Source organism: Poromitra crassiceps (assembly GCF_964638095.1).
Source record: "Poromitra crassiceps genome assembly, chromosome: 1".
NCBI lineage: Eukaryota > Metazoa > Chordata > Actinopteri > Beryciformes > Melamphaidae > Poromitra > Poromitra crassiceps.
In genome coordinates, this window is record NC_139623.1 from 124045091 (window position 1) to 124065576 (window position 20486).

The 20486-nt window shown below is 41.7% G+C and overlaps 1 protein-coding gene across 1 annotated transcript in view; it reads left to right on the forward strand.

The window, feature by feature from the left end:
- Positions 1-15937: 15937 nt before the first annotated feature.
- The window catches only part of rabgef1 (RAB guanine nucleotide exchange factor (GEF) 1), a gene marked incomplete at both ends in the record, with an annotated part of 55925 nt that continues 51376 nt past the window's right edge, over positions 15938-20486 (forward strand). The window contains one exon of the mRNA XM_083638861.1: positions 15938-16116. Coding sequence (XP_083494987.1) covers positions 15938-16116 — 179 coding nt within the window. The remainder of the gene's footprint in view (positions 16117-20486) is intronic.

Sequence of the window (20486 nt, forward strand, 5' to 3'; positions counted from 1 at the left end):
TCTCCAAACAGATCATGGCTCTGTCCATCAGCTGCATATAGCTCAGCTCAAGCCCCTGTTTGGTCCAAAATAGAGCTGGATTAGCTCAACTACATCATGATACATCAGTCAACATCATGTAATGTTTTGTAATGTTTTCTTTAATCTGGTGGAAGCATTTTTTCAATCAACTAGGCATCTCGCGCGCTACGTGCGCTCGATTCCTAGGCGCGGCCTTGCCCACCCTGCGGCCGAGCTGCGCCATGCAGCTCGACCACTGCTCACTTGCTCCCTCGTCCACCCTGCTCGTCCGCCTCTTATGACATCACTGATGATGTCACAATGCCCATTACATCATCAGTGATGTCACAATCATAGACATAAATAATCATGGACATTACATTTCTTCTCCCTGGCGGAGTTCAAACGTTGGCCGTCACCATCTTGATTTTTCGTCAGCAGAGTGGGAGGGAATAGGGGTGGCTGTGGCTCAGGAGGTAGAGCGCGTCGGTGGTTCGATCCCCGGCTCCTCCAGTCCGCATGTCGAAGTGTCCTTTGGCAAGCCACTGAACCCCAAATTGCTCCCGATGGCTGTGCCACACCCTGTGTGGCAGCTGGCCGCCTAAGGTGTGTGAATGGGTGAATGTAGGCACATTGTAAAAGCGCTTTGGATAAAAGCGCTATATAAATGCAGTCCATTTACCAGGGAATGGGTTGAGTCCTTCCGCACCTCACGTGAGATGGGAGTTTCCCAGAGCCGCAGCTCCGCCTGCTATTGGTCCATGATCGGCAAGCTGTGTGATCACTGGACAGGCGATCTGTCAATCACCCCCTTTTCTATCATCTATTTTACTCCAAACGGGCGATTTATATAAAAAATTACCCCACTACAGTTGTGAAAAGGTGAAATTAGCTATATAGACCAAAACCATGTTTTGCCCCTCACTGGAAAGATGTTTAATGCTGTTACAAAGTCGGGCATTTAACATGGGGGGAATGCCTACTGCCCCCGACGCCTAGTGGCCATTCGAGGAACTGCAGCTTTTCAATTCACTTCCGCATCATCAGAGGGAAGGGGGGGTGGGCTTGCCCACTGGTCACAATGCATAATTGCTCAAGTTACATCACTGATGACATCACTTCCAGCACTTTATTACATCACCGATGACATCATCAGTGATGTCACAATGCCAGGACTTTATGGCTACGTTCACACAGCCATCCTTAGTGCTTGAATCTAATCTTTTCCCCCCTAAGTAACTCAGGTCAGTCTTTTTCATGACTGTGTGAACAGTACAAGTCACATTGAAAGTGACTTTTTTAAAGACGACCTGTGCTACTTTCAAATGTGGAAAAACATCAGATTCGAATCTGATGTTTTGGAATGTGACTCTGGTGTGAACAGACATCTGGCCCATATCTGACTTAATGCTTCAATGTGACTTTTACGTCATTCCAGAGCGACATTTGTCACTATTCTGCGCTGGCGGGAGGAGGGAGGACCAAGTGGGCACATTGTGATTACAAACATGGAGGACAGCTGCGAGGGAGCTAATCAGTGGTGGGACAGTGAGGTTTTAGACCTTATAAGTATTAGCAAGAAGTAGCAGCTATTGCTCCACAGAAAGCCATCATTAAAATGTTGGCTCTCTTTCTCCTCCTCCTCCTCCTTGCTATCATCTGCTCCCGTATTCGCTGGCTTCCACTGCACAATAACTTGTAAATTAAACCGTAAACAACAGATGAAACAACATCGTCAGCTACCACCATGTTTACCGCTGTCTTCTTCCGTGTTTACTTAGAACAAGCAGTGTGCTGCGTGTGACGTTATTGTTGTTCTTCTGCGCATGCGGGTCACTTCAGGTCCGTTCGAGCACTAAGCTTTGCTGTGTGAACGTAGCCTATGACATCACTGATAACAACATCAGTGGGACAAAAATGTAAACAAACAGAGAAAGATTGCCCTCCCTTTTATAGAAGGTGAAACGACACAGATATGATGGTTTATAGTGGAAGACTTACCCTGCCCGGCCCATTCACTTCAATACAACTGGCCCCAATGCAAAAATTCGAATGCTGTGATGTGAGTGATGTCTTATTATTTCTTTAGGGCCCTTGGTCAAAATAAGGAAGTTGTGAGTTGAAGCTCTGAGGAAACCTCCTCCTTCTTCCTCCTGCTGCCTGTGGCTGACAGCACCACAAAGCAGACAGATGGATGGACCCTTTTTACAAGGCTGTAACCGCTATGGGTTTTTGTATTGAAGCTGCCGACAGCCAATATTTTGTGATGACATTCAATATTTTAAGATTTGACCATTTTAATGCCCAAACTATCTTCCCCTGAGGATTTGATTCTTGTCAGGGTAGAAAAGCATCTGAAAAAGCATTACGACCATCGTGCGATACACTCAAAACTCTCCACTGAAACCCAGAACCCACCCCCCCAACACCACCACCTATAGCTATACTATACGTTGGTAAAGAAACTCTGGGATACAATACTGCCCTACAAAGGCAAACAGCATTATTTGTTATTTGTGTTTTAGAGGTCAAACGTCGTGATGACTAAGGTTTAGATTTAATATCAGCTAAAAGTTACATACCCATAATTGATGTGGAAATGGTATAGAGTGCCAAAGCCACGCCCTCTTTGGGGTTCTGCATAGACACCAAGGGATTCTCCGCCATTTTGTTTTTAAATAGGCATTTTGTAAAATGCTTATAAAAATTGTTTTACTTGGTCAAACCAAGCGATTCAGCTCCATTTAGAGTCAGAGAGATTATATAACATTTCACCTGGAATATAGCTGAAGCTTGGTTTGATAAAGTAAAACTATTTTTATAAGCATTTCACGAAGTGTGTCTGGAAAAATGAATCGCAGATGAAATCCCTTGGTGCGTATGCAGAACTGTACCAACATTACTTTAATCCAGCCAGAGGAAGAACTTAATTTAAATTAATTTCTCTGTTTCACTTCTCATGCTACTTATTGCTTTGTAGGACAGATTAGGCCTTTAAATGAATAATGAAGTTACAAAAAAAAAAGGTTATTGCACAATTAAATGAAGGATAAAGCAAACATGTGGCACAAGGAAGCTCAGCAGGCTAAACATGTATCAGAAAAGAGAAAAAAGGAGCTTCAATCAATCAATCAATCAGGTTTATTTATAGAGCACATTTAAACATGACACATGTCAACCAAAGTGCTGTACATAGGGTAGATACACAAAAAACACATCAGGCATCATCTGGTCAGCAATCATCGGGACACATAGAGAAACCAAGGCATGAATCAGCTTCTTGGATATTTATAGACAGGTTTTAATTTACGAAGTAAAGTACATGTCTACTACAATAGTTAAACAAACAATGTACATCTTCAATGGACAGGGGCACAAAATGCAACACGTTTCAACCTTTAACTATTGTAGTAGACATGTACTTTACTTCGTAAATTAAAACCTGTCTATATAAATGTCCAAGAAGCTAATTTTTTCTCTTTTCTGATACAATTAAATTAAGAAAAGAAAGTGCAAAGAAAATCAAATATGTCAATGTCAGATTTTCCAGACTGTTTATAGCTGTGGCCATATGACTGGCTGACATGATTTTTAACAATATCGACCCCATGTATTGGTGGCAAACTGTTAGATAGATATTTCTTTACGCAAATCTAGTTTGAGATGGGATGCAGTTCAACACTCAAGTTTCTCCGAATATCCAGAACTGAAATGAAAGAAAATGAGCTTGTAGTAAGGTTGTGTTGTTGTTTATTACAGGAACTGTGTTATAGAGAGCCAAAGTCAACGTCACTTTCTGCTTCAGCATGCGCACCAAGAGATTTCACTCTCCATTTATTTTCCCATAGATCATGTCATTTATGTCTTTTAGCACACGCTTTTATCCAAAGTGACCAATGCTTATGAAAATAGTTTTACTTAGTCAAACAAAGCGATTGATTCATCTATATTTAGAAACAGGAGACACCATAGAACATTTCACTTGGACCAAAACATACAAAAAACAGCAGATTTAAAAAAAAAAACTTTTTTAAAGTTGAGTGAAATGTTCTATCGTCTCTCCTAACTCTAACTGAATCGCTTGATTTCACCAAGTAAAACTATTTTTATAAGCATTTTACTAAATGTCTATGGGAAAATAAGTGGCAGATGAAATCAATTGGTGTGTATGCCTCAACCGGAAGTGGGCGAGACTTTGGCTCTCTATTATTGATATAGTTGGTCACGTTACTTCCGGTAACGTGTGTGTGTGTGTGTGTGTGTGTGTGTGTGTGTGTGTGTGTGTGTGTGTGTGGGGCCATAGGGGAAAATGGGAGGATTTCCCCCTGCTGACCCATAATGACCACGCGTCTATGATGAGACACCTCCTGAATGTATAGTGCAGTCCTTGGTTCAGGATCCCAATGGGTTGCCGTTTCTTTTGGATAGGTAAAGCTAAGTGTCAGCAATTGTTGATTCCTAGCTAAGAAGTCAGGGTTAGTGGTTAACATCTGGTTAGAATGTTTTATTTATTTATAGTTTTGTCATTCACTTTTGCTTTTTTCATTTGGTCTCATCGTATAAAACTCTGGGAAGTTCATATACCTTCAAGCATAAGCTAATAATCTCTCCAAGTTGTTTTTTTCAAGGTAAAATTGTGGTTACTGTCGTTATTTCTGTCCAATCTGCTCCAATGTTACTTATCCTATAGATGTTTAGTTTGTTTTTGTCATCGCAGTGTTTTTTTTGCTACTGTAGCTGTGTCTTTGATTCACAGCTGATCTGGGAGCAGCTTTACTACCAGCTGGTGAGAGACTTCTCGGGGACTGTAAGTGTAAATGCCAACATTTAAAGCTGAAATCTAGGCTTTCACAGATGTCTGTCTCCCCCTCTGCCAGCCAAATGTATCCGTTGATGTTCTGATGTGAAATGATGTTTGCACTAGGACCAAACAACCACAGCAGTATTATATTATCAATTATATATCAGTTAAGGTGTAGCAGCCAGTGTCACTCGTCGTCAACTCACCAGTAAACAGTTCCCACCCTAATAAAAAGATCACCCTGCACCAGGTACTTTGACTTTCAATCACTGTAGCTTTGGTTATAAAATTAGGCAATAATATTTCTTATGATGGTGTAAACATTGCTACTTCACTTGACGGTAACAACAGTGTGTAGCTAGTGATGCGTGGCTCAGGTTTTTCTCGATCCGCAACCGCCCCACCCAACACATAAACATAATCCGAACCCAACCTACCCATTTTCATACACATCATTTATTTATCTAATTTCTTTGACAGGGAAAATAAACCGTCACAAACTGTCCCAGAATTAGCTAGGAAGCTAAATTTCATTGGCAATCCCTGGGTCCCCAGATGATACAAGGACAGTCAAAAACGCAATAAAACAGTTACAATCACAGTGTAAATCTGATACACATACATAATACAATTCAAGTACAAAAGCATAAAATACAGCACATACAAAATAAGATAATAAAAGGTGCACTGCTAGGTATTGGGTGTTAATGACTACATGATTGTTGGGATTTCAGCCATAATTTCAGTTGGTGTTTAATAAGTTGAGGCTTTGTCTGATGCTACTGGGAGTAGAGTTGCAGATGTTTGTAGCTCTGATGGAAAAAGCTGATCGGCCAAATTCAGTGCGTCTCATTTGTACTGCACAGTTGCCTCTGGTGGCGGCTCGAATCCCATCTGCAACCCAGAAAAAAATAAAATAGACGATCAGGAAGCCAGGTAGTTATCCAAAGACTTGTGGTACTAAGGCAATTAGCCTAAAGTGATGCAGTGTGGGGATGGTGAGATAAACCAGCTGGAGATTGGAGAAGTTTACTCCATTAATTAAATTGAACTCCCATTGAAATTGAGTTTGAAATTATATTGTGTGTGTGTAGCCTAGCCTACTGTGTGGCCCATTTGGTCCACACCCGCCCAACCCGATCTCAATATCATCATCATTCGACCCTATAACCTGCCCAAACCCGTGGGTTTCTGACTCCGATAGGTATTTATTACTGGAAATAAATTCTGGATTCTAGCTTTAAATAACTTTTTGTTACTGATGCAAGCATTTTTAGCATTCATATCACTTATGTTATATGTTTTGAAATTATTACAAATACCCCACAACAAAGGAATCGTATGCATGATGGTTTGGAAAGAGTATACCCTATAACCAACCAACTTTATACACAGACAAAAGTTTGACAAATGACAAGTGGACCTTGTCACGGTTCGCTGTTCCACACCCGGGCACGGAACGCAATGTTCAAATTCATGAAATGAACCGTACCTGGGGTCAAGTCAAGTGTGCTCGGAAACGGTCCCGGGTCCCGAGTGTGAAAGCACCCTAAGTTTGTATCATTGGTAAACATCAGTACAAAATAATTTAGATAGCCTGCAACTATATTTTGAAGCACAGTGAACTCTTAAAGTTACAAAGAGGTTATTTTCTATTAGGCGGAGCTGCGGCTTTGTGGGAAACCCCTGGTCTCAAAGAGGTTATTTTCTATTAGGCGGAGCTGTGGCTTTGTGGGAAACCCCTGGTCTCAAAGAGGTTATTTTCTATTAGGCGGAGCTGTGGCTTTGTGGGAAACCCCTGGTCTCAAAGAGGTTATCTATCAGGCGGAGCTGTGGCTTTGTGGGAAACCCCTGGTCTCACGCAAGCTGTGCAAGAACCAAGATGGTAGTGGCCAAAATTAGAGGCTTCAAAATGGAAGTCCACAAACCAATGGGTGATGTCACCTCACTCCAAGCATGTCTTTTATACTGTCTATGTTTTATACCGTCTATGGACAAATACATGTATTGTATTTATGGTCCATTGGAAACATGCACTTCTCAACAAGCACAGATATATGATTGTCAGCTGTATACAGCAGACAGTGGAGCTCTTCCACTTTTAGATTTTACTTGCCAAACTTAACAAAACATGCACTTTTTTGCTTGCAAGAATTTTACTTTACTACCCTAACCCTTGACCACTTGAAAGTACAGGTGTAAACACCCCCAAGACACATTGAGGATGGACTGCGATCTGATTGGCCAAACCACCTCCGGAGGTGGTCAGGGACGCATGTCCTCTCAATCCACATACACCAGCAATCACTGGCATTTTTCTGCTGCTCTACGCTATGGAGTTTACCTGATGCAATCGCAATCAGATCTCAATGTGGACACTGGAGACACATATTAATACCAGGTGTAAATGTAATCAGGTTAATGTGGTCAAGTGCTATCAGATTGCAATCTGATCACTCAAAACACATTTTAATGCCATTAAAATAATGCCATTAAAATAATGGGGTCAGAGAGCTCCATCTGAATAAAAAATAAAATAATAGTTACAAGTTAAACATTCATTAATAATACATTCAGTTTCACATTCAGCTTCAACCTATTTTATTCTGTTTCAAATTGAGTCTTCTTAACTTTTTTTTTTTTTTTTTTTTTTTTTTTTTACGGACAGTAGAGTGATGGTGATGTCCAGTCAAATCAATACAAATGTCTAATATTTGACAGCTGTGGGCTGAAAATCCAGCATGTGAATGTTTTTGACTGGGTTTACTAAATTTGAATTTCTCAACAACCGGTGAGTGAGATACCTTCATGTTCCGTGTCCTGTTTTCCTTTCTCTCTAAACAAACTGTAGATAGTAGACTGGCCTTCAACTGTTTTGCAGGTATATTGTGTAAAAACCTTGGATATAATGATTATTGTTCTGGGAATCTCTGAATTCTCTTCCTGGCTGTTGAATGTAATTTGCAGATACTGTATCTTTGCTGGCTGTAGCTGCACACTGCTGATGGCACAGTAAAGCTCAAATAATTTGCAGCTTTGCCAATGCTCACAATTCAGTCTGCAAGGCAACTCTTGCATTAACATGTTGCATTATTTGTTGTAATGCTATACTATATTGTGTGAATAGTAAGTCATGTAGGCTATATTTTATGGATTTTGTAACTAAGTAAAAAAAAATACAGTTTGCCTCTACAAAACTGTCTTTGTGATCTGCTGATCTGTGATCCCCCTGATCTCTGCTGATCTGGGGAGAGCCGTAGACACACACATGCTCCTCCGATACATGTGCAGTTGCCAGCCGCTTCTTTTCACCTGACAGCGGGGAGTTTCACCGGCAGGACGTAGCACGAGGGAGGATCGCGTTATTCCCACCAGTTCCCTTCCGCCCCGAACAGGCGCCCCCGACCGACCAGAGGAGGCGCTAGTGCAGCGACCAGGACACATAGGCTACTGTACCCTCATTCTGGCTTCCCACCCGCAGACGCAGCCAATCGTGCCTGTATGGACGCCCGACCAAGCCGGAGGTAACACGGGGTGCGAACCTGCGACCCTCGTGTTGGTAGGCAGGAAATCTACTGCTACACTACCCGGATGCCATGGTTGATACATTTTTAACACGGAAAGTAGTCATATTGAAATAGAAGCAAACTGTAAAAAGAAAAGAAAAAAATTATGCAATTTTTTTTCCTGGCTCAAAATGAGGTTGACTCCACCTCATTTACTAGATTCCGACCGACTGCAAAGGTACTCAGAAAGATTTTTAAACAAATAAGAAAATAACTATTAGAGAATATTTAACCTTAAATTGTCCACACATCTTCGGCGTAATGCCGGAATTAAAAATGACAGAAATCCACACAGTGCAACTCTTGTTAGTATACCCCCCCCCCCCCCAGCCCATGAAGACACCTGTCAGAGTTTGTCTAGAGCTGGATGTGGCATGAAATTTGACGGAGGTGGCCACCTCCAAATTCTCTATCCAGGAAAAACCCTGGCATATGCTTACCCAGTAGCCTACGGAATGGGGAGCATATAGACTTGCCCTAAAAACATATCCCTCTTATTAGTGTAACCCACGTTGTGTCGTCCACAGCAGCTGGGAGTTGAAGCAGAAATCTCCAGCATGGGAAGCAGACAGCCATGGGCTCTAGCACAGTGGGACACCACTGGATGGGTCGTGAGATGATTTCCACAATGTGTGAAATTGGCCTAAAGAATGTGTGAACTACGAAATGTGTGAAATTCAATTGAAAAACTATTAAAAAGAGCACATTTTAACCACAATTGTTACGTTTTGTTTACGAATTTATCATGTGCGCACAAACGTTTATATGCTTCAACCACCAGCGGGGGGTTGCGAGCCTCTGGCACCGTTATTTTGGGGGTCGGGCTGAAAAGCACAGGGATGTCAAACTCATCGTTGACCGGCCACATGCAACTCAATTTGGTCTCAAGTGGGCCAGACAAAGAAAATCCATGCATAATAACATATAAATAACAACACGTCCACATTTTCCAGTTCTTTTGGGTGTAAAGAATTACAGGTACATTTTAAGAACATATTTTCATTCATGGGTTATCTCAGCTACCATAGGCCTATCAAACAAATGATCAAATCTGCTATTAACTGTGCATTACAATTGACAGCAACTGTGCAATTCTCTATATTCAAAGGTACTGAAAAATTGTTTACCATTTAGTGATGAATACAGAACACATGAATAGACTATTTAACTTGCTCCTGAAACCTGGTAGCCTACTCAATAGCCTTCACAAGTACATCAAATTGGATTGAAGGACTTCTCAGTGCAATTTTCACATGTTGCAAAGTCACCCTGTTGGCCGGATTGGACCCTCTGGCGGGCCGGTTCTGCCCCATGGGCCGTATGTTTGACACCCCTGCTCGAGTCTGTCACTAAGGGTGAGGTTAATTACTCACTGCACAGCATGACCACTGGCTACCGTTAAATCAGGATTATGGTATGGGTCGGCAGCTTTAGTATTCAAGCTCAAGCGCTGATATGTGTTAATAATTATTATAAAACGGCTCTCTCAAATCAAGCAATCTGATTGGTTCACAGCCATTGTATAATTCCAGTAACCGAGTTCAATAACCCATGGCCATGGGTTATTGGTTGCCATGGCAACTCTCTTACTAAGAGAGTAATAATAAGGCTTACCTCAAATGACAACGTAGAAAAAAAAATGGCGGAGACAGCTGTCAGATCCTTGTGAATCGATCTTCGCTTATAACTTTACTAATACTTCGCAGAAAATGATGTTTTGTACAAGAATAGATGCGGGCTAATGTCTTCTTTGCAAAAGAAAGGCTGTTAACCCCGCATTTAACCCCGTAACGTTAGTTGGTGTCGGGCTTTGCAGAAAGCATTCAGCTTCTCAGCAAGCGCTGAGAATGCAGCGCTGCGGCTCGAGCTGCCTGTCGGGGATTCCAGAAAGCTCTCAGCTACTCAGCAAGCGCCAGGATTGGCCAATGTCAACTTCAGTCTCCAGAACGATCCAATCAAATCACCCGCATGTTCTTGCGGTCCCGCCTTACAGTAGTGTTTCAACTGACTATCAGAATGACATGCCAGTCGGAGTCGGACTTATAGTATTATTATTATTATTATATTATCATACTTGGAAACCGTTTTATAAAAGCAATATAGCACTCGAGCTGCGTGTGTTGTGGAATATATCCCCCTGCTCAGCAGTTATAATATATAACAGCTGATCAGGGGGATATATTCTTCACAACACACTGGCTCTCATGCTATATTGCTTAAATATAATAATAATAATTATTAATATTATGTGTTGCTTTTAAAACATCATTAGCAGCATTATAGATAGAGGTATATGCAGGGCCGCTGCTGGCCATTTGGGTGCCCTAAGCGTAATTGTTTTGTGGTGCCCCCCCCCCCCCCCCCCGCAAAACTTTCAATAACTGTCAAACGAAAGACTGCAAAATCATTAATTATGAACGATACTAGTGTATCTCACATTACATTACATGTGGCAAACAAACAATTGTTAGAATTACTGTACATGTCAGCAAACAAGCGATTGTTAAACTGTACATGCAAGCAGGGGCGGACTGGGATCATAATTCAGGCCAGGCATTAGATACCAAGCAGGCCAGGCCAATACGGGCTGACGTGTGTGCCGGCGTCCGAAGGGCGGCAACGAATTTTTTGGGCTGTTTGAAGCCCAATTTGGGCCATTTGAAGCCAGATTTGGGCTGTTTGAAGCCAGATTTGGGCCGTTTGAAGCCAGCTTTGGGCCGTTTGAAGCCAGATTTGGGCCAGTTGAAGCCAGATTTGGGCCGGTTGAAGCCAGATTTGGGCCGTTTGAAGCCCAATTTGGGCCGACTCCAATTTTACAATGAGATGCACCCACTTTAACCCTGAATAAAGTAATAAAACCACTAGTAAACCAGTAGGCAGCGCCTGGCCTGCTGTTCAGTGAGTGGCCTGACTGAGGGCACCAAATTTTTTTTTTTTTTTTTTTTTTTTTTTGTGCCCTCAGTCACATGATGCCCTACGCAGTCTGCGTACTCTGCGTAATGGGGTGCGGCGGGCCTGGGTATATGCCTTTGCATTTAAGGAGGAAGCAATTAACGGTGTAAGGACTTTATCATCATCCAGAACAGTGAAGAAAGTCAGGAGGGACAGCTGCAAAAATGTCTCTTGAAGGGAATGAATGAAGTTGTTAAAGGGATAGTTGTGATTTTTTGATGTGGGGTTGTATGAGGTTCTTGTTGACAGTCAGTGTAGGCCTACTACTAGATGCAGTAGAATGCAGCCAGCGTGCTCTCAGTTTGGAGAAATGGAGACCGGCTGCATCAGGCAAGTAGAGCTATCTGCTGAGTGTGAACAGGCCAACAGGGTCACGAGCAAATATCTAAAAAAAAAACAGAAAAAATGCCACTAGTGTAATCCAAGTCTTACAAGCCCTGAGATACAAATTTGACTTAAAAAGACCTAATTTACAACCCGTTTTAGCTGAAATCTTCATTCCACTTTACAAATGTATTTCAGTTGCGCTATCCCTTTATTGATAATTACGAACAGTTTGTTTCAGAAACTCCATGAAGCTCCCCCAGATTATCTTAAATATGTCCAGCTTTCCTTTAGTGATCATATAAGTTAGTTTTTCCATATCCATGATAGGAAATATGATCGGGAGAAATGACCTTCAGTCACTGAGGAAGGCAAAACACATGACTTTTCACTGTCAGGTCTTTTGGGGAAAACAGCAGGCAAGATATTCAGACATCCTTAAGGTTTTAAAAGATAGGCTACTGTTTAGAATCTAGAGATGTTTATGCATGATAATATCCTGTTCCACACTCCAGTCCAGTAGGTGGCGGTAATTCACATTTAAGATTGCCAACCTGCCACCATAAACCTCCAGAGAAGCAGAATCAGCTGCAGACTGGAGGTGAATGTCAGCCTCTTCTCCTTGACAACATTCTCCAAAACAGGTGACAACTTAACTGACATGACACGCATGTTCATAGAGTAGTCTTAGGAAGTCCCGGGCATCATTTTGCTCAGCACTTAGCCTATATGAAATAGCTTAGCATTTGTAACGTTAGCTTATCTCAATTAATCAACCGCTGCGCTGCTGAGCCAACAACAACATATACACAGGACAAACCGCCGGGTCGAAACGTTACTGTGAATCCAAACCTCGGTCAGACTTATTAAGGTGCACATAAGCAAATAGTTAATGGTGAATATGATATTCATCATAGTTGCGTTAGCATGCATATATAGCGTGTTGTCTGTTTATTACATTATACGGCACTAGTTGAGGGTTGCCACCCGTCCCTTAAAATACGGAATTGTCCCGTATCTGACAGTAAAATCATGCGTCCCGTTTTGAACCAATACGGGACGGGGTTTGTTCCGTATTTTCATCCCACCCGCATTGCGTGATGAAAACCCACCCTACTCTGCATCTGGTTGGCTAATACTGCTGCCTTTGTTGGTAGGTTGGTTAGTTTTAGGCATCAGTCACGGTCAGGCTGAGCCTCTGCTCGCTGATTGGCTTTGATCGGGTCTGAGCCGATCAGAGAACAGGGATGGGGCGGGTCTTCGCAGAAAGCTGGTGGGAAATGGCTTTCCCAACTCCACCACTTCCAGTGAAAACTCTTCAAGTTTCAGAAAATACAGATGTGAATGGAAAGAAACATTGGTTGACAGGATTAGCGAAGACGAAAGAGTGCGTTCGTAAATACGGTAGTCAGTACGTAGTAATGCTTCCAGATCGCAAAACGGCACAAACGCGACTCAGGAGGCTGGTGGTGAACAGAGCAGAGGTGAGTTTAACACGTTGTTGAGCGCGGTCAGTATAAGTGGGTTAGGGTTAGTTATTTTTCATTTTAGTTTAGAGCGTCAGATTTGACTATTAGCCAACTGCAAAGCATGTGTTTTCTGTGGTGGTGCATGGTGGCCTGGCAGACGTCACGTTAGACAGCAGCATGTCTCAGTCAGGAGAGCAACATTCACGTCATGTCAGGAGGACACCCTGCAGTGTCCCACAAGCAACTCCCGAGGCTGAGACAGTAATGACAGCTTTTTAATCCCTTCTGGACATCATGTTCTGATTGATCAGAATCGGATCAATTAGATTTCCTATCCACTTGTATTTAGGCTACTAGGAAATAAATAGATGTAGGCTACTGTCTGACATATAAATATTGGCTGCTGAGGTGCTTCTCTAGGCTACATTATTATGATTTGATTTGGGAGTTTTACATTCAAATACATAAACATTTATTTATGAATCAATATAGTGCACATGAGAAGAAGATAGTAAACTCATGTTATATGCTCAACTAATCTGGAAAAACGCATTCTTCAATAGGCTACTAATGCATTAACAGACAAAAAGGTAAAAAAAAAAAAATTGTCCACAGAGAAAGTAAATATTTTTTGCCTAATCATATATATTTTTTAAATATAGGATACCCATTTAGTTAGGAGTTTATAGCTGAAAAGATATCTATTAGTTCATTGTTAATTAAGCACTACAAACTTTAAGTATCAATCTAAATGCTTTCTTGAAACAATCTAAGTTATCATTTACCACTGGTGCCCCACCCTGCCCTCGGGCCTGTGGTGGTCGTAGCCCCGAGGAGCGGGGCCCCTGCTGCGGGGGGCGTCCCTTTTTTTTCCTACATGAAAGGTGGCAACCCACTTCTGCAATTACAAGGCTATTCAGTTCAGATTTTTCCCTCAGTAACATCCTAATCACTGCTTACATCAATGATCTTAGCTCAGTATGTGCCTTTTATAAGGTGGTAGTAGCACTAAAGCTTAAAGATCTTAATTCATGTAAAACAACTTCCTTACTATCAATAAGCAATAATGAGGAGGTTATTGGGGAAAACTCTTAGTTAATGGCCTAGTAGTCCTAGAATATGGTCGTACAGAATAAGGCATTAACTCATTCAGGGCCAGTTTAGGACTGCCAATATTTAGCACAGGCCAAAGATTTTCATAATTGTTGGTCATCTTTCAAGACCCACAGTAAATTATCTATTAGCACCAGAGTGATTTGCAATACCTCAAAATGAAGATGTACGTCTCTGGGTTCACCAGGGAAAAAAAAGTGAGCTTTTAGCATGTTCTGTACTCTACTTATAGCCATTTATATACACCCTGTTTTCACCCAAAAGGTCTTTTTGAGAAAAGAAATTGCAGAAAATGGCATTTATGTACACAGCACACAATATCAGGCAGAACTCGCTCTCAATTCTTTTATTTTGAACTGTATTGACATCAGACATGTAAATATTATTCATTATGACACAAATGACAAAAAAATAAATATATATATATATATATATATATATATGAAGTGCTTTTTTTACATTCAACAATACAGTTTGCTCAGTGTGAGTGAGTGTACAGACAGACACACAGACAGACAGACAGACAGACAGACAGACAGACACACCGACAGACAGACAGACAGACAGACAGACAGACAGACACACACACACACACACACACACACACACACACACACACACACACACACACACGATCCCCCTTTTAGATTTCTAACCCCACTTAGGATAAGCAATAACCACGCCCTGTGGCGCTGGGATTGGCCAGGAGCAACACTGGAGGGCACGCAGCCCTCTGTGTGAAAGCCATTTATGTGTGCGAGGCTGTGTGGAGGAGGAGAACAGCTTCTCCTCCTCCACACAGGAAAGTGGCCGTGCTGCTTCGCTCTGTGTGAAAGCCATTTCTGTGGCGAGGCTGCTGTTCTCCTCCAACTCACACAGTTGTGACTTCGTCTCGTCTCTTTCGGGCTGGCACATAGGAACGGGGTACAGGGACCAGGATCGATCATGTTGGTCACGGGTTTGACTACTGCGGTTTCGATGTCCGCTGCTGTGCAGCAAGTCGATCAGCTCTGCAGCGCGGCGAGGGGGCATTTCAATGGCGTTTCTCCTCTGCAACAAGGAAGCGCGTTTCCTTTCCACCTTCTTCCTAATTTCAAACAACAGCTGCGGTATGTGTTTGATAACGTGCTGTCGGCTTGAGTTTGAGGTTAGGGACCCGAAACTATGTCACAGGCTGGGTAAGTGTTTCAACTATGCGCTGCACTCATAAAAACAAAAACACGTCAAACACGTCATTGGCGGGGAGGGCTATTTCTGATAACACGTCAAAGACGTCATTGGCGGTGAATGAGTTAATAAGTGCTTTATAATGACTAATAAACAGCCAATATGCTGATAATATGCATGCTAATAACCAACTAGTTAAAGTGAAATGTGTATCTTAATATAAAGTTACTGCACAGCACACAAGGTACATAATACAGTATAACAACGTTAATGAGGTAATGACTGCCAAGAGATGACAGCGGATGAGGTGAAACTGAAGAGACCTCATAGCTATAAAGAAAAAGTGACAGTGCACCAGAAACATAAAAAAAACAATCAGAAAGTTACATACAATTGTAATGAAAACTAATGAGCTATGTGCAAGAAGCAGTGCAGTACAGATTGGTCGGTAACATAGGTAGTCTAACATACTATGGACAGTGCATACAGTATGAATATGCAACTAATGTAGATGCTGACTTGTCCCTGCCAGGCTGCCTGGCATCATGAGTCAACGGACAGAGCGCCGTGGGATCCATGTGGACCAATCAGAGCTGCTGTGCAAAAAGGGATGCGGTTACTATGGCAACGCGGCGTGGCAGGGCCTGTGCTCCAAATGCTGGAGGGAGGAGTACCAGAGAGCCCGGCAGAAACAAATCCAGGATGACAGGGTCCTGGCTGAGAAGTAAGACATAAGACACTTTATTTATTTATTTATGATTTCCCCCCATTTTCTCCGCAATTATACTTAAATCCAATCTATCCCCATGTTGCCCTATTGGCTGCCCTGGTTGCTGCTCCACCCTCTGCCCATCTGGGGAGAGCCGAGACTAGCACCATGCTTCCTCCGACACATGCGCAGTTGCCAGCCGCTTCTTTTCACCTGACAGGGGGAGCTTCACCGGTAGGACGTAGCACGTGGAGGATCACGCTGTTTCCACCAGTTCCCTTCCACCCCGACATAAGACACTTTATTGTCATTGTACTTGACATACAACCAAATTCGGTTTGGTACTTTCAGTGACCAGCAGCAATAAGTATATAAGTAAGAGTAAGTAAGAGCACCATCCTACATATACTCACTATGTTATCAGAATCAGAATCACTTTTATAGCCACAGTATGCAAATTACATACGAGGAATTTGTCTTAGTGTCTGTATGCAGCGTAGCGGTCACATCAATATACAGAGATAAGAAGTAGGAAGATAACTAAAGACAATCGCAAAGTTGCAAGTGCAATCACATCGAATCAAATCGAGTCAATATATACAATATGTACATGAGTGGTGAAGTGTTCTGTGGATGATAAATATGAATTTACGTTGGATTTACATGAGATTTACAGACTGAGTTAAATAGATGTTAAATAGGCAGTGGATTTACATGAATTTACAGTCAGAGTTAAATAAAAGTTTACATTGAATGTACATGAAATTTACAGGCTAAGTTAAATAGGCATTAATGTGCAGGGAATTTACATGAATTTACAGTCCCAGTTAGACAGGCATTAAATTAGATACAGTATGAGTTCCAGTTTTTCCAGGGGGGGGGGGGTTGTTGGTGAAGCCCTTGGTGGAAGGGGTTTCCGGGCCTTGTTGGTGAGGCTGATGGCGGTTGGGAAGAAGCTGGTCTTGTGGCGGGTGGTTCTGGTCTTGGCAGACCTCAGTCTCTTGCCGTGGGGGAGTGTCTTAAAGAGTTTGTGGCCAGGGTGGGAGGGGTCAGCCATGATCTACATGTATGGCATGTATTGAATAAAAGCTGAATGGAAGCATCAACATAATTAGTAAAATCTCAATTTAACATAGGCCTAGGCAATATATTGATATTATATCGATATCGTGATACAGTATGAGACTAGGTAAATCTTCGATATGGTGATATGGCTTAATTGTTGTCTTTTGCTGATATATATAGATAGATAGGTAGGTAGGTAGGTAGGTAGGTAGGTAGGTTTTATTTCTGTGTCGTGCACCGTGTGGTTCCCAGCCCGTATGGGCTTACAAGACACAAATCATTCATGTTCAACAAAATAAACAAATTAACAAGCAAGTTACAAAAAGTTCATCCATACATGTACAAAACAAGACAGAATCATATATAAACAGCTTCTCCATTCTCAGTTTCCATTCTAACTTAAAGTCGAGCTGAACCCAAGAATGACTTTTCTTTTCTTTTAGTTCAAATACCTGGGTATGCAGTGCACCTATTTAATAATGTATGCAAAACAAATCACAACAATCTAATTTCTTTAGTTTTTCACACTTTTTCACATCAAAAGTTCGTTTTTCAAGATTTCATTGATAACAGTAATTTACAGTTTGCTGACGTCACCCAGTAGTACTATCAAATTTCTACCCCATTTCAACCAATTATATCACGACATGCAGCTGTCAATCAAATGTTCATTTCTGGATAATTTTCTCTTCCAAATGTCGAAAATGGCGAAAATGGCGCCTAGTGCCTGTCATCTGGCAGAATTCCTATCCCATAAACTAACTACTAACTTGGCCAATTGTTAGAAACATGAACAAAAAACAAAAACTATAATCTCTAAGAATGCAAAGAAATGTAACTGGCTCGTTAAAACGCGCATTCCAGGGATATCGTATCGTTACAGCAGCGATAATGGCGTGCGCATCCGAGAGCTTGGTTGTCAGGGGTCGCACTTCGGAGATTCCAGGCCGACGTGCTGCACTCTCCGCTCGGCAACACGAAGGCAGCTGGCTGCCTGCGGGTCGCTGACATCCACTCCTCCCGTCAAAAGGCTCTTCCCGAGGGGAGCGCCACAACACACTGAATCCCATTCGATTTGGAGGCGGAACACGCCAGGATTGGCCAAAGCCCAATCCAGTCCCCAGAATTGTCAAATAAAATCATCGACATGATACTATGACCCGCCTCTCAACCTGTCATCTTAGACAAACTATGTTTTCAGTCTGAAACGGACTCATTATGCACGTGACGAACAGGTTCAGTTCGACTTTAACGTTATCTCCTGACCAGAATAATTCAGGTTTCTTATTTTATTTTGCATTAGCTGAAATAAAGGCAGTCTTGGTTCCTCATATAGCATACAATGAAACAAAAAATGAAATTCATCCGGCACAACACATAATTCACATACAGTACAACGTTTCTCCTCCTCAGCAATAGAATTGAACCTGCCTACCTCAATTGCCAGAAGGAGGGTACCTGTTCTCAACTGCGCACATAGAGATCTGCTGGATCTATCCAGGGTAATGTAACATAAGATTCTGGACTAAACATATTTTTTATTTGGATATATGTTCTGAATTTTGGTTTGAGCCAGATGTCATTTGCCCATTTTTCTTCATAGTCTAGAAATAACCTATGTTTAATATAGTGAACACTACAACGTAAAGAGTTTCTGAAAATAAATAGCTGGTCAGCTTCTGTGAAAACAGCATTCATATCATTACACCATGGATAGTTATGTGTTTTATCCCAGTTAAAAACTTGTTTTGCAACTCTACTCTCTGGCATATTAGATAGACGGTTCCACAATCTCAACAGATCTTTTTGTTTGATCAAACAAGGCTCCACACGTCTCCTTGAAAAGCCAACACAGGTGCAAATTTATGTATGCCCAAAAAGCATCGGATTGCACAGTTTTGGATGGCATTCACCTTGGAAAATTACTTACTTCCCCAAACTCCAGCTGCATAAAACAAAACTGGTGACACATGCATCATAAAGCTTTGAAAATGTAGCATAACCAAGGTTTTTACAAGTTTTCACTTTACTTATTGTACCCAGGGCTCTACCAGCAGTGTCGCACAACACACTAACGCCCTCTTCAAATGTAAAATATTAATAAGAAGTAAATCCAAGATATTTATATGAACTGGTACATGCCAATAGAGAGGCAGAGTGGAACGTCACTTCCTGCTTCAGCACTGTACCAGAGAGTTTCATCCGCCATTTATTTTCCCATAGACATTTCGTAAAATGCTTATAAAATAGTTTTACTTCGTTGAACCAAACGGTTCAGCTAACGCTATAATCAGGAGAGACCATAGAACATTTCACTCAGACCAAAGCTTAAAAAAACAAACATAAAACAAATATTTTCTTTAAACCCGCATTTTTCTTACGTTTTGGTCCCAGTGAAATGTTATGCGATCTCTCCTGTTTCTAAATATATCTGTACCGTTTGGTTGGAACCAGTAAAACAATTTTTATACGCATTTTACGAAATGTGCATGGGAAAATAAATGGTGGATGAAAGTCTCTGGTATAGTGCTGAAGCAGGAAGTAGGCGGTCACTTTGCCTATGACATAGCTCCAACATGAAACTCAAAAGTGTTCCTGATTTCCGGAAATGCACAATTTTAGTTTTTTCTCTATTAATTAATAGTCTCCATTTTCTACTCCAGAGATTAACGATGGTTTTAAAGACTGCATTACACTAAATTGACGTCATTTTCTGAACTTACCAGACTGTTCTAGCTGTTCTATTATTTGCCTTTACCCACTTAGTCATTACCGTATATCCACATTACTGATGATTATCAAAAAATCTCATTGTGTAAATATTTTGTGAAAGCTCCAATAGTCATCCATCCCTATATTTTGTCATAATATCGATAGGTATTTGGTCAAAAATATTGTGATATTTGATTTTGTCCGTATCGCCCAGCCCTATCTTGTTTGCTTGTGACATCTCACATGTGGCTTTGACTTACAACTGAACATTTAGCCCACTTCATAGAAAATACAGATGACACCAAAGTTCTGTGCTGGCAAATTGTTGTTAACTCAGACAGTCACTGAACACATTATTTCCCCTCGCTGGCTCAGTGGTTAGTTTCAAGTTTTTAAGTTTCAATACTTTATTGCCATTCAACATCGTTGATAGCAATTTGGTTTAGTGAGCTCACACAAAACAACATGACATGAAGACAATTCCAGATGTAGGAGAGAACTATGGATTCCCACCTGGAACGCTGTGAGGGCTGAAGGAGTGCGTGCCCGTCTGCATGTCCTCGAGTGCCCACCGCCCGGGTGGGGTCGTCAAAAAGGGCCTTTCTGTG